The 13,495-nt window shown below is 39.2% G+C and overlaps 2 protein-coding genes across 2 annotated transcripts; both read left to right on the plus strand.

The window, feature by feature from the left end:
- The first annotated feature begins 6,722 nt into the window (after positions 1-6,722).
- Positions 6,723-9,162, plus strand: LOC306778836 (interleukin-1 beta-like). The gene is made up of 5 exons (XM_079270543.1): positions 6,723-6,859; positions 7,247-7,492; positions 7,677-7,841; positions 8,303-8,436; positions 8,549-9,162. Exons 2-5 carry the CDS (start codon positions 7,273-7,275, stop codon positions 8,792-8,794), a joined length of 765 nt encoding a protein of 254 aa, XP_079126669.1. The 5' UTR covers positions 6,723-6,859; positions 7,247-7,272; the 3' UTR covers positions 8,795-9,162.
- A 1,441-nt stretch (positions 9,163-10,603) lies between these two features.
- LOC306778826 (nuclear factor 7, brain-like) lies at positions 10,604-12,506 on the plus strand (the record flags this gene model as incomplete). Its single annotated transcript, XM_079270527.1, has 1 exon — positions 10,604-12,506. The coding sequence occupies one exon, from the start codon at positions 10,604-10,606 to the stop codon at positions 12,023-12,025; it is 1,422 nt and encodes a 473-aa protein (XP_079126653.1). The 3' UTR covers positions 12,026-12,506.
- Positions 12,507-13,495: the final 989 nt, after the last annotated feature.

Raw genomic sequence — 13,495 nt, forward strand, 5'->3', positions numbered from 1 at the left:
AAAGAGCAATTCATCGTTTTGTGGGTCTGAGCTGTTTATCTACAATTTCCAGTAAATTGAGCTGATGCTTTAGTTAACATGGCGGTTGGTTCATTAGGGGTCAGTTTAAGTAATATTTCAACGTGGAGATCAACACACTAAAATCACAGCAGACTGGATTTACAGTAACGTCATTGGTTGAGTTAAACCTCAGTGGGCGGAGCCGAGGATACAGTGAAAGTTAGCAAATGACGGAAATCGGCTCTAAATATATTTAAGAATTAAAAACTTAAAAGAGATTCTTTTCTTAGAGGGCTTTCTTTTATTTTGAAAAGCAGCAACATTTCTTCTTGGGTTTAATGTGCTTATTCATATGTCCTAAAGATAAATGAATACATCTACTATACTGGACTGTTGGCATTAACAAACTACAGCTCCCATGAGACTTTGATAGCACTCGTTACTCGGTGATTCAGTCACAACCCTGAGGGTGGAAAGCTTGTTTTAATCTGTCGTCCAGATTACATTTCATCGTAAAATGTGTAACTGAGCTCGTCCATGTTCACGGTGATGAAATGTTTGCGATGGCAGGATGTGGTCGCTGCGGTGCGGTGGAAATATTTGATTTAAAGATTAGTTTCTCCTGTCGGGCAGACTGTCTGTGAGCTCATGGACAACCCTTCTGGAGATGCAGAGATTGAGAAGTGTACGAGGTCACAAAGGAGGCTGGCACTGGACGACAACAGTGGAATTTATTGTTCTTTAAATGCTTTTTTATCTTAAAGATTTGACTGTCCGGTTCAGGAGTAAAGACCCGTTTATGTTAGAAAACAGCAGCAACATGTTAAATCTTTTGAGAAAAACCTTTCTGAGGAAATCCTGAGTAAAAAGCTGATCGTTTTATTTTGAAAGGTACTGAGGTTTAACTCGGTGTGTTTTTTCTTTCTGTTTTTTTAACTCCACATTGATTGTTCTCCATCATGTTCGAAGGGTGATTGAAGGAAGTTGAAACAGCCCGGACTCTTAACTGCGATTTAAAAATAAAAGCACTTTAGCAAGAAAAGCAGTATTTTCCCCCAAAAAAACAAAAAAAAGCCACAAATTTGCCAAAGTTTCCGCCTCAGTAGCTTCTCTCGCAATACTGTTACTGACCAGGATTTCATAACCGTCATCATCTACGCTGACTCCTTAACATGACATTGCCTTTATGTCTCTTGTGTTTAGCTGTCACAGGTTTAAGGAGCTCTCTGACTCACCGTTCTGTTGCCTTCACTGTCTTTTAATGACTGTACTGGATTATTATTATTATTTTGTGTTCATTCCTGAACTGTTTTTTGACAAACACACTTTCATTTCAAAGGTTTGTTTTGTAGATTTTTACGGCTGAGATTGTTGATAAAATGTCTTCTTTATGTGTATGTCCCTCACCTGTTTTAAACTGTACAGGCTTTGGGTTCATTGTGTTTGTTTGTGTGTGAATGTTTTTTTTCTTTTCAACCTCGAACACTGTCGGTAATCTTTTTTTTTTTTTTTTTTTTTTTGTATTTAATTTGTCATGAAGTTAATTTGGGATCAGCGCAAATGGAGCGTTTTGTGGGCGGGAAAAGGAAAGTGATCGTCCTTCACTCTCTCTGGCATGCTGTAACTTAAGACAATCAGAGAAACGAGGTGTAAATACTGTTTTATAATTTTTGTCTTAATGAGTTTTGAAGATGAAGAAAGTTGTTAATAAACCTGAGATATATTTCTCTATGGACCTTTGTGATGGTTTTGTTTTCTTTATTCTCCTTTAGGATGACAATGCCGTTTACTAAACTCTCCATTTTAATTTAACTTAATGTATGTTGGACTTGTCTTATTACCTTTTACTTGCCTTTGTTGGCCGCCATACGCTTTGGTGTTGCCACTGATGTAATGTGGAGATAAATAACTGTTTTAAAGTTCCTCCTGCCAAGGAAATCACGTGGACTTCCCCCTTCTCTTGTGGGTGCGTGAACCTCTCAAGCAGTAATTAGTGCTTTTGTGTCACACATACAGTAACGTAAACGACACGCGGCGATGAAACGTCTGCTCGGGGTTTGTGACACGCACGCGTGGACGAGGAAGTGAGAGCTCAGCAGTTTTTTTGGGAAGTGGCTTGAATTGACTGAGCTGCTCCCCGCCGTCCTCTTACAACACCGGGAATTTTGCCCGTGAAACTAGTTCTGCAGGATGTGACCGAGTCACGAACGAGTGATGCTCCAGAGGAAGAATACAGGCGGAATTTAACAACAGAGTATTTAATTACACCGGCTCTGATGAAACTTCCTCCGGCGTATGAAACTATCGGGCGAGCACGATGCAGAAAGCTGCTGTTGAACAGAGTGGAGCGAGTTCACTGGATGTGATCTCTCCTCACATTTGTCCTCATTGTATGAAATGACACCCGACACAAGTCCCCCACACCCTCAGAGGAGGATTTAGGGAAACATGGGTACCACTCACATTCACGGTTCGTCTCAGATCAGATGTTGAGATCTTAAATCACTTAAAGTCGCAAAAAATACTCCTGCATTTTACGTTTTACCAGAAAATGTCTGAATTAAACGGCCTTATTATATTATTAGTAGTTATTATTAGATAAGATAGGCATTTATTTATCCCCAGAAGGACCGAAATAAGTGCAGGTAAATACAAAGAGAGTTGTGTAAAATAAAAGAAAAGTAATATCGGGTAAAACAACCCGCTTAAGAACAGTATTTTCTTTTAAAATATGTATAATTTGAATATCTATATAATATGCACACAAGAAGCTCAAGTAAACACATTTCTCAGGTAATTAAATCACAACAGACCGCAACTTGTTATAATAAAACACCCCCAGGTTATTTTCTCTTCATCAAGATTAACTACAAAAGAAATATTAGTCATTGTTTTCTTCAGATTAACAGATCACCCTCTATATGATCTCATATTAACAGTTTTTTAAGTGTTTGAATGCATACATGTATGTATATCCTTAAAGATTAGCAAAGCCACCATCCAAAAAATGAGCTGAAATAATAAATTGTCTCTCTAAGTGGAATAACGATCAATAAATATCTCATAATTTGCCTATAAAAACATCGGGCATGTGACTCTTAGCATCTTAAACCGAGCAGAGATTAAGGACGAGTTACAGAAAATGTATATTTTTCTTGTCACATATCGTTGAAACTGACTTCACATGTTTGGCTTGAAAAGGTTTACGTGCGTTTCACTGTGTAGTTTACATGATGACAGAATTGGTGGAGTTATTGTTGGGATGTCTTTATTGTTCATAATTTTAAAGAAATGACTCAATGAAGCGTCACTTCGATGATATCACGATCAAACTTAAGTGTATTCAAGGTCACGTGTTCCAGTGGAAACTGTACAATAAGACAGTTTTCCCAACACTGACTGAAACTGTTTTTTAATCTTTTGCATCGATCGTTCTGTTTCATAGATGATACGTTTCATCTTATTTGAATGTTTCATGTGTTATTATTGGATTTTTGTGAAGAGGACAAGTGACTGCTGTGTATAATTAAATGAGCAGCTGACTAGATGTTAACTTTCCTCCTTAATTGTGCCGCTTTGGCCAAATTTTGATTTGTAATTTACAGTTTTTCTCAAGTGCAAGATGTTCGTAAACATGTTATAGTTGTATATTGTTATAATGCAGACAGTTTTAGCTTTTAAAGCTGTTACATTGTGCATATTTGTTGAGGTGGATTCTGACTTTTTCCACAACAAAAATAACATAACTTCATTTATTTTTAAAATTTCAGAAACTCCATTGTGCCATTTCTTCTTTTGCTCACTTCCTTCAGTTAAATGAAAAGGATAGATGTTAATGGGATGTGAAAGTGTTGCTCCAGCACTGACAGAAACTCCATTTTTCCTTATTTCCAAAACATTAGTCAGCAGCAGTTAAAGGAGAGTGATTCACACAGAGGAAGAGCAACAACATGTCACTGCGATTACAACACACCCAAGCTATTAAACACACACACACACACACACACACACACACACACACGCACACACACACACACACACCTCTCTGCACCCGACAAATCAAATCTTTCCACTGCTTTTCAGGCTACGTTGGACTTGACAGTCCTGATCTTCCAGCTTTTGCCACAACTAGTGTTCGCTCAAAGCAGCCGAGCTGTACCCAGCATGCCGCTGGGCGGTGTATCAGTTAATTGCGGTCTCAACACAATACACATCACGTTGTGCATCAACGTATCCTCATACAAAGACGTCTTACAAGAAGTTATTTTTGGTGTGTTTCCCCCTGAAAAGTCCAGCAACAAGTCTCAATACAGTCTTTTCAAAATAAATTTCCGTCTTCACGGGAAACAACTCAGTTAGGTTTAGACAACAAAACAACTTAGTTAGGTTTAGGAAAAGATTGTCGTTTAGGTTGAAATAACTACAGAAGTGGTGTACTCACTTTTCACACAGCAGTGTTTTTTAAAAACTTTTAACAGTCTTTATACTTCCTAGTTAAAGTTGTACGTGGATCACATACGAAGTAGTTGTCATAGTAGTAGTCATGGTAGTAGTCATGGTAGTAGTCGTATTATTAGTCGTACTAGTAGTCATATAATAGTAGTCGTATAGTAGTAGTCATGGTACTAGTCGTAGTAGTAGTCGTATTATTAGTCGTACTAGTAGTCGTACTTGTAGTCGTATAGTAGTAGTCGTATAGTAGTAGTCGTGGTAGTAGTCGTAGTAGTAGTCGTATTATTAGTCGTAGTAGTAGTCGTATAGTAGTAGTCGTGGTAATAGTCGTAGTAGTAGTTGTGGTAGTAGTCGTGGTAGTAGTCGTGGTAGTCGGCCTACTATTACTGACACACTTTTAAGCATAAAAGAAAGATATTTTGCAGATATATACTTAGTTTGCTGTTTAATAACTGGGCTTCAGAGAACACTTAGTTTATAACATAAATATAATTTAATCGCAGCCCTGGCCCCTCCAGACAGTGTGAATTCCATCAGGTTGAGTTCAGACTGGATGACGCAGCTTCCCCCTGTACCACAGCTCAACAGGGAAGTGAAGAAATATGAGATTCAGCCGCTGTTATGCAAGTCTAAACAACGCGCAAATCTTCTACTGCTGGTGGAATTTTTGTTTTCATCAAAAGAACCGCAAAACCCCAAAGGGCCTGCTCAAAGACGAGAGAAGATTAGATCATATTAGATCAGAAGGTTTTGCATTTCATATGCAAACTGTGACAGACAGATGTGTACTTTTTTAGTACTTCTCCAAAATTAAACAACTTTTACCCAGTTGTGACTAATGGAAATGTATCTTCAATCATTGCAATATTTATTGTTATTATTATTATTATTGTTATTATTATTATTATAGTCATTACAGTTTAAATACAGGGTCAGTACAGTGGTGGCTTATGCCAGACTTTTATTGATTTTTCATCAACTTTTAACATACAGACAGATGTTATTGCTGGAAAACGTTTTTTAATATGAATCTGATGTTTCATTTATTATGGTTGGTATAACATATGAAAGTAAACTCTGTTTACTCTAAAGGGCAGCACTTATTTTGGAAATACTCTGAGCTTAGCACAAAGGTTGAAAGCAGTGGAAGAAAACTTGCCAGGATCTGTCTGAAAGTTCCCAAAATCCACCGACCAGCAACTCTAAGCCAATTAATTAACTCGTCTTTTTTATGTTTCCAAAAACTGAAGGCTAAAAACATCAATTAGCTGTTTTTCAAGCGCCATAATTAGGCCTAACTCCTCCTATAAAAAGACACATTGCTGTTTTTACACTTTGATTTTTGTACAGATTAAACAAACGAGATACGCCGTGTTAATTAGGATTAAGATCGTTTTTTACGCATCACAAATACGTTTCTAATCACATCTAACCAGATAAATCCATGTACAGAGGAAGATGTGGTGGATGAATGGCTCAGACACCCATGAAAGTTAAACCCGTTGATCACATCCCGTATCAAACCAAGACTCAACATCATGATCTTTCACAAAACCTAACAAAGTACTTTTGGTTTGCCGAAATGTACAATGCCGACATTATCTTAACCTCAGGTTGGCGCCATGCTCGCTGTTTCCCCTTTTTCCAGTCGTTGTGCTAAGCTAAGCTAACCCTCTACTAGTTTTAGCATTAGCTTCATATATAACGAGTTACCGTTCAGATTTCAGAGTGGATTCAATCATCTCATCTAACTCTCCGCCTCAAAAAGAACACGCTTATTTCCTAAAATGTCCTGAAACTTGTGCTTTAAATCTTCTACACTGACGACCCAGGGCGACCGTGGCGCACTGGGTTAAGAGGTCGTCTGGGAACCGGAAGGTCAACGGTTCGATCCCCGACTGGGACGTGTCAGGTGTCGAAGTGTACCTGAGCGATACACTGAACCCCCGGCTCCCCGGGTGCCTGTCATTGGCAGCCCACTGCTCCTATATACAGGGATGGGTCAAATGCAGAGAAAGATGTCCCCCTTAAAGGGATAAAGATAGTATGAATTCTATTACCAAAACAACTATCTAACCATCTGTATTTTACGAAGAATGTATCTCATACTGTATGTATTGCTACGTTTTTTTTCTTGATTCCAACATACGTGTGTCACAATCCCACAGTACACCTGAGCCGTGTGTGTACGGCAGCAGTGTGTAAGTACAGTATTTCATCACAGTGAGCGCAGCAGACACGACCATCCCACTTCCTGTCTGAGAGGGAAAATTCCCTCGACGGCTCTGGTGAGTGTATAAAAACCCTTCAGGTCGGCACAGAACGGCAGAACAACACTGACACCAGGACGACTGCTGGATCTAAACCAGACACACTAAAACAACTTCTATTCTACTGACTTCAACAGGTAAAGTGACTCTTTTTACTTCTCTGACTTTGATAGGATAAGTGGTTTATTTAACATAATCTGCTGCCTGTTGTGTCATGAATAAACTAGAAACTACAAGGTGTATTATGTTTCTGTCAGATTGAACTGCATCTATCAAATGCCGTCCTGTCCAGCGTGTATAAGTGCCTTATTGTCAAGTGCTGATACTGCAGTGAATCATAAATCACTGCAGCAGCACACACAGCAGCTTTTAGAACTGAGAGTAAAACAGTAAACTATTTTATTTCAGGGTATTGAATACAAAATTTTGAAACAATGAGGGAATAAATAGCAAAAGTTACCTGAAAATGCTGCTGCTGTGTTTCCCGAAATGTTTTGTGACACTGTACATTTATCTTCCTTCAGATTTTCCTTGCTTCAGAAAACAAAAGATGGAATCCGAGATGAAATGCAACGTGAGCGAGATGTGGAGCCCCGAGATGCCCAAAGGACTGGACTTTGAGATTTCCCGTCACCCGCTGACAATGAGGCACGTGGTCAACCTCATCGTCGCCATGGAGAGGTTTAAGGGCAGCAGCTCAGAATCCCTGATGAGCAGCGAATTCAGAGACGAGGACCTGCTCAGCATCATGCTGGAAGGCATCGTGGAAGGTAAGCGCACGGAGGAGACTTTATTCCAACAATTTCACATTGACAAAAGGGACTTTCTGCGCTGGTTTCTCTGTTAGCAGGAAGAGACTATTTCAACTGTTTCTTTGCAATTCCTGCTGCTTCCTAAAGAAATAAGACGTAAAATCACAACATCACTAATCAGACGTGCCTCTTTCTCCCTCAGAGGAAATTGTGTTCGAGCGTGGTTCAGCTCCACAACTTCAGGTCAGCTGGACGGGCGAGGAGCAGTGCAGCATGTACGACGGAGAGAAGAGGAGCTTAGTTCAGGTCCAGAACAGCATGGAGCTCCACGCAGTGATGCTGCAGGGAGGCGCTGAGCCCAAAAAAGGTGATTATACATGGACAGTCAGATCAGACGGTTAGAAAATCATTCATAAACAAAGTCAATGTTAGACATTTAAACGCAGGGATGACAGGTTTCTTACAGTTCATCTCTGTTGGCTTGATATTTAAACTGAAGCTGTTTAAAGGTGATGTTTTATTTGAGGTACTAATATCTCAATTTACTGTAAACCTTGACTCAGTCACAAGCAAAAGTGTTTTTAATGTAAACTCTGAATCACTAAGTAATAGTTAATGGAGCTGTCAAATAAAGGTAGTGGATAATTAATAACGACAACAATAATAACTTTATATAGCACCTTTAAAAACAGAGTTTACAAAGTGCAGACAAAGCAACACAACAACAGAAAACTCAACAGTGAGGTCCAAGACAAAATAAACAACTGACAAAACAGAACAATAGATCAAACAATGAAAGCGAACCTCTTCCCTCTCTCCTCTCCTCAGTTATCCTGAACATGTCGACATACTTGCACCCTGCACCCGGCGTGGAGGGCAGAACGGTGGCTCTGGCCATCAAGGGCACAAATCTCTACCTGAGTTGCCGCAAAGATGGCGCCGAGCCAACTCTGCATCTGGAGGTAAAGCTCGTGACTCGTCACGCGATTCTCACCACACGCTTTGTAGCGCTATGAAAGGGTGATGCAGCGACCCGTTACGCAGACCCTGACCTTTACCTCTTCACACCCTCAGGCGGTGGAGAACAAGAGTCTGTTGAGCGGATTGGGCACGAGCATCAGCGTGGACAGCGACCTGGTGAGATTCCTCTTCTACAGACAGGACACCGGGGTGAACATCAGCACCCTCATGTCCGTCGCCTACCAGAACTGGTACATCAGCACGGCGCAGCAGGACAACAAGCCGCTGGCAATGTGCCTGGAGTCCGCCACGCGCTCCCGAACCTTCAGCATCCGACAGGAGGTTGAACGTCAGAGTTAAACACCTGCCAAAGACGCCCAAAGTGGAATGTGGATCTGCATCTGGGGGTCAAGTTTGACCCTCTGAAGAAGACGTTATTTTGGGGGTATGGAACAGAGCGTAATAATATTCTGCACTTCAGCTATTTAGATTCAGAACAGCAACAAAGACACGATACGGTTGTCTGGTAAAAGGTTGCGAGTATTCCAGTGCTTCTATTTACTGTATGTACCAAGTACAGGAAGTGAAATGCTTCGTGTACTGACTTAAGTCAAGTTTCACCAGAAGATGGCATCATTGTGCTTCTCTGGTGAACACCCTGTGTATTTATTGTGCTGAGTGACGTGACACACTGTTGATGCTTTTATCTATTCATGTATTTGTCTATTTATGCACCATTTTAATATACATGTAGATATTTATTTGGAAATCTGCGTCCTAACAAGTATTTAAATGATGTGCAGTGAAATATTGAATAAAGCCTTGTAACTTATTTGGATTTGTGTCTTGTATTTGTTCACTGAAATGATAAGGGACTTCACAATAAACATCAGCTGTCGCCCATTTTCTAGAGACAGTTATTCTGATCAGGTTATGAGCTGCAGTTCTGTCCATCTAATATTTCTACAGAACACAGAGACCCAGTGACCAACCAGTGTTACCATGTTCCTACGGCTGAATACTGTCAGTACACTTCTGAGGTACTTTTACTTCACTTGAGTATTTTCATTCTAAAAGAGTCCTCTGACTTTTGATACTTTGAAGTCGAGTTTTCTGATAATATTATGGTCTTTATGGTCTGTCAGGGTTTTTTATTTGATCGTCTATATCCTATTTTATTTTGAAGTTCACTGGTCATGTGTCATGTTGAGTTCTACTTCCTGTTTTTGTGAGTTTCTCCACCTCTTTAGATTGTCCTGATCAGTGTCACCTGTCATTATTGTTGAGTGTTTTTAAACAGAGACGACTTTTATTTCTGTAAACAACCTAAATACTTGTAACAGATGTTTCCCTCATTAAACGCTCATGCATTGTTGGAGTATATGTATTTATCTTTGTATACTTTAGGACTTGTCAGTGGTGGAGAGTAACAAGTACATTTACTCAAGTACTGTCCTTATACAATTTTGACTTTACTTTATACTTCTACACTTTACTACAATTCAGAGGCAAATATTATAATTTTACATTTTATTTTATAACTTTAATCTGAATCTAAAAAGTAACGAATGACAGAAAATATGATCAACAAATACATTTGGATGCATTTTTGATGGAGTCGCTGTAAACATGTGAGGAATGAAGAATTGTGCAACTTGTTTATTTGCACAACATGTTTCCTGTTACAGCGGCTGACAAACATAATATGCAGTAAAACTGGTTTAGTGTCAGTGAGCCTGTTGAAATGTTCAGTCCTCAACACAACAATCTTCTCCTTGTTTGTGCTATTTTATGATCAGTTCTGTTCTTTATTTAGTGAAACAAAAAGAAGACTTTATTTTTGGATTCAACTTTGAAACAACAAATGCTTTTGTAAGGATTTTATATTTTTCTGAATCAAGAGTAAAATATTTACCTCAGAAAGACCTCATGACACCATCTGCTGGTGACTAAAGGACAGAACAGCATTTCCTCCTAATAACTACACCTGTCACACAGGTTAGTGGAACAGAAAGAAGATTGTGACATTGTTGAACAGAGCTGAGACGCCATTACAGGGCGTGAGATCTCTGCTGGAAAACACACGTTTGGAGTATTTGAACCAGTGAAGAGACGGAACAGTAACCTGGTGAGTCTTGTTGTTGAAAGATAATTTAGATACCAAGACAAATGGCTGAAAGAGCTCTTTTTGGAAGTTACCTGAACTGCCATGTTTGTTCAGAGACGTTCAGAGATCCTGTGTCTCTGAGCTGCAACCACAGCTTCTGTTCAAGCTGCCTGCAACTATTCTGGAAACAAGCTGAAAACAAAAACTGTCCCATTTGTAAAAGAAAATCCTCAAAAGACAATCCTGTGAACTTTGCACTGAAGGAACTGGCTGACTCGTTTGCTGAGAGACAGAAAACTGGATCACCTGAGACAGAAAAAGGAGAGAAGAAGGTGGAGGTGGTGTGTAGTAAACATGGAGAAGAGACTCAACAGTTCTGTGAGGATGAAGAGAGAGTTGTGTGTTCTGTCTGTGAGTTTTCTCTCCACCAGAGTCACAAGTTGGTTCCTATAGAACAAGCAGTCAGTGACCTGAAGGACCAGCTGAGATCTGACTTAGAGTCTCTGCAGGACAAGAGGGACAAACACAAACAAGTGGAGGAAACATACAATGAAATGATTCAACTCTCCAAGAAGCAGCTGTTGTCCACAGAGAGGCAGATCAGAGCAGAGTTCAACAAGCTCCACCAGGTCCTGAAAGAGGAAGAGGAGTCCAGACTGGCAGCTGTGAGGGAGGAAGAGGAGCAGAAGGGGAAGACTATCAGCAGAGAGATGAAGATGATTCAGGAGCAGATCTCCTCTCTGTCAGACAGCATCTCTGCTGTTGAAGAAGACCTGCAGAAACACAACGTGTCATTCCTCAGCAGTTATAAAGCCACTCAGACCAGAGCCAGAGTCCAGAGCTCACTGTCAGATCCACAGCTGGTCTCAGGAGCGCTGATAGATGTGGCCAAACACCTGGGCAACCTGTCCTTCAGAGTCTGGGAGAAGATGAAGGACAAGGTCCACTTCAGTCCTGTCATTCTGGACCCAAACACTGCAAACCGCTGGCTCTCTCTGTCTGATGATCTGACCAGTGTGAGATATGGAGACACAAACCAGAAGCTTCCTCACAATCCAGAGAGAAACACTAACTATGCCACTGTTCTGGGCTCTGAGGGCTTCAGCTCAGGGAAACACAGCTGGGAGGTGGAGGTGGGAGACCATCCTGTCTGGAATGTAGGTTTGGCTAAAGAGTCAGTTGACAGGAAGGGAAAGATAGATGCTTTACCAGAATATGGATTCTGGTGTTTAACTCATCGTAGTGGAAAATACACTGATGTTTTTGGTCAGACTGTCAGAGTGAAGAAGAGTCTCCAGAGGATCAGAGTCCAGCTGGACTATGACATGGGGGACGTGTCCTTCTACGACCCTGAAGACATGACTCACATCTACACTCACAGAGACACTTTCACTGAGAAACTCTTCCCATATTTCAATATTGGAAAGTCTGGTGATGCTAAAACTGCTGACATCAAAATGTGTGAAACTGATATTTCTCTGTGATGTTCAGACATGTTGGTGTTTGTTCAGACTTTACTCTGACTTCACTGTGAGTCAACATCTCATTGATAGAATCAATACAATCAATAGTTATGACAGAAAATCTACATCTACTCAACACATGAGTTGCATTACATCATCAGGTGATAAACCTACAGGTTCAACTAAAGGATGATTTTAAATCACTTTTTGATGAAACTGGTTTTCATCATCTTGTGTTGAATCAGAACACAATGTAACATTTAGTGAATCCACTGAACCAAACACTTTGTTTCCAGTTGTGTGTTTCTTTAACTTTGATCTTCATCAGACATCAGTTTTACTTTATTAGATTTCTGGTTCTTCTGTTGAGTTATTTCAGCTTTGATGTTATAATTTCAGTGTTTTACACTTTACACTCAGAGTCTCAGAGGTTCAGTGAATCAAAACACATTCTGACTCTGATTGATGATCTTTTATGATTGAAATTGTTTTTCTTAACTGTCTCTACTGTCGTTAACTACTCAACACAGAAATCATTGTTTTAATCTGAAATTCATTTTTGGAAGTTAATAAATTAAAGATGTAAGGATCTGTAGTTGTGTAAAAATGTGTTAAAAATAAAAACGTTTAAGAGAAAAGCTGTTAATTCAGATTATAAACAGTGTTTTTTGACATTTTATATTTTTCTGTTATTTTAGTTTTGGATACTTTGTTATATTTGTTGGAAACATCAGTTTTAATTGTTTTTTATGTTTAGAAGAGATAAAGAGTGTAAATATAAAGTCTAAAATATATAAAATTATAAACCAGGTGAACATTATGGATCATAATAATATAAATGGGTTTTGATTCAGTTTGTAATTCTTTCAATGCTTCTTCATTCTGTTTTTGATGATTTTTGTAGTTTTTACATGATCAGTAACATGAACGATGAATTAAAATGTTTGTGATCAACATAAAGGAACTTTAGTTTAAACCGTCTTGTTTCATTGAATCAACTATATCTTTATGAATGTACATCAGATGGATGCTGCTTCATGACGTGTAACTAAATCACCAACAGGTTTTATTCACAATGTTCTGCATGAAGTTGTTTCAAGTTTTTTACAAACATCTGTGAAATATTCATGTGACAAATTACAAAGAATACAAATAATTAAAAACAATTAATCAACCAGATCATAACAAAAGACAATATTTAAATAAATCTTAAAAAGTTAAATAATAATAATACTTTCCAACAATCTCCTCGAGGAACGAGTCGCTTTTAGACTTTGTGTTTGTTAAAAACTCAAAGAAGCAGAATGATTGTGGTTGTTGATCGTCTTCGTCATGTGAAGTTGTAACAGTGTGTTGATGCTCACGTCTGTTATAGAAGCCTCACTGAAGAGAGGGAGCACTGAGGGTTGGACACACACAACACACTGTTTAAGAAACGCTTTCACTCTTACATTTCATTCATTCTGTCACCTGCTGAATGCACTTCTCAGG

The sequence above is a fragment of the Melanostigma gelatinosum genome (genome assembly GCF_949748355.1).
Source record: "Melanostigma gelatinosum genome assembly, chromosome: 6".
Taxonomy (NCBI): Eukaryota; Metazoa; Chordata; class Actinopteri; order Perciformes; family Zoarcidae; genus Melanostigma; species Melanostigma gelatinosum.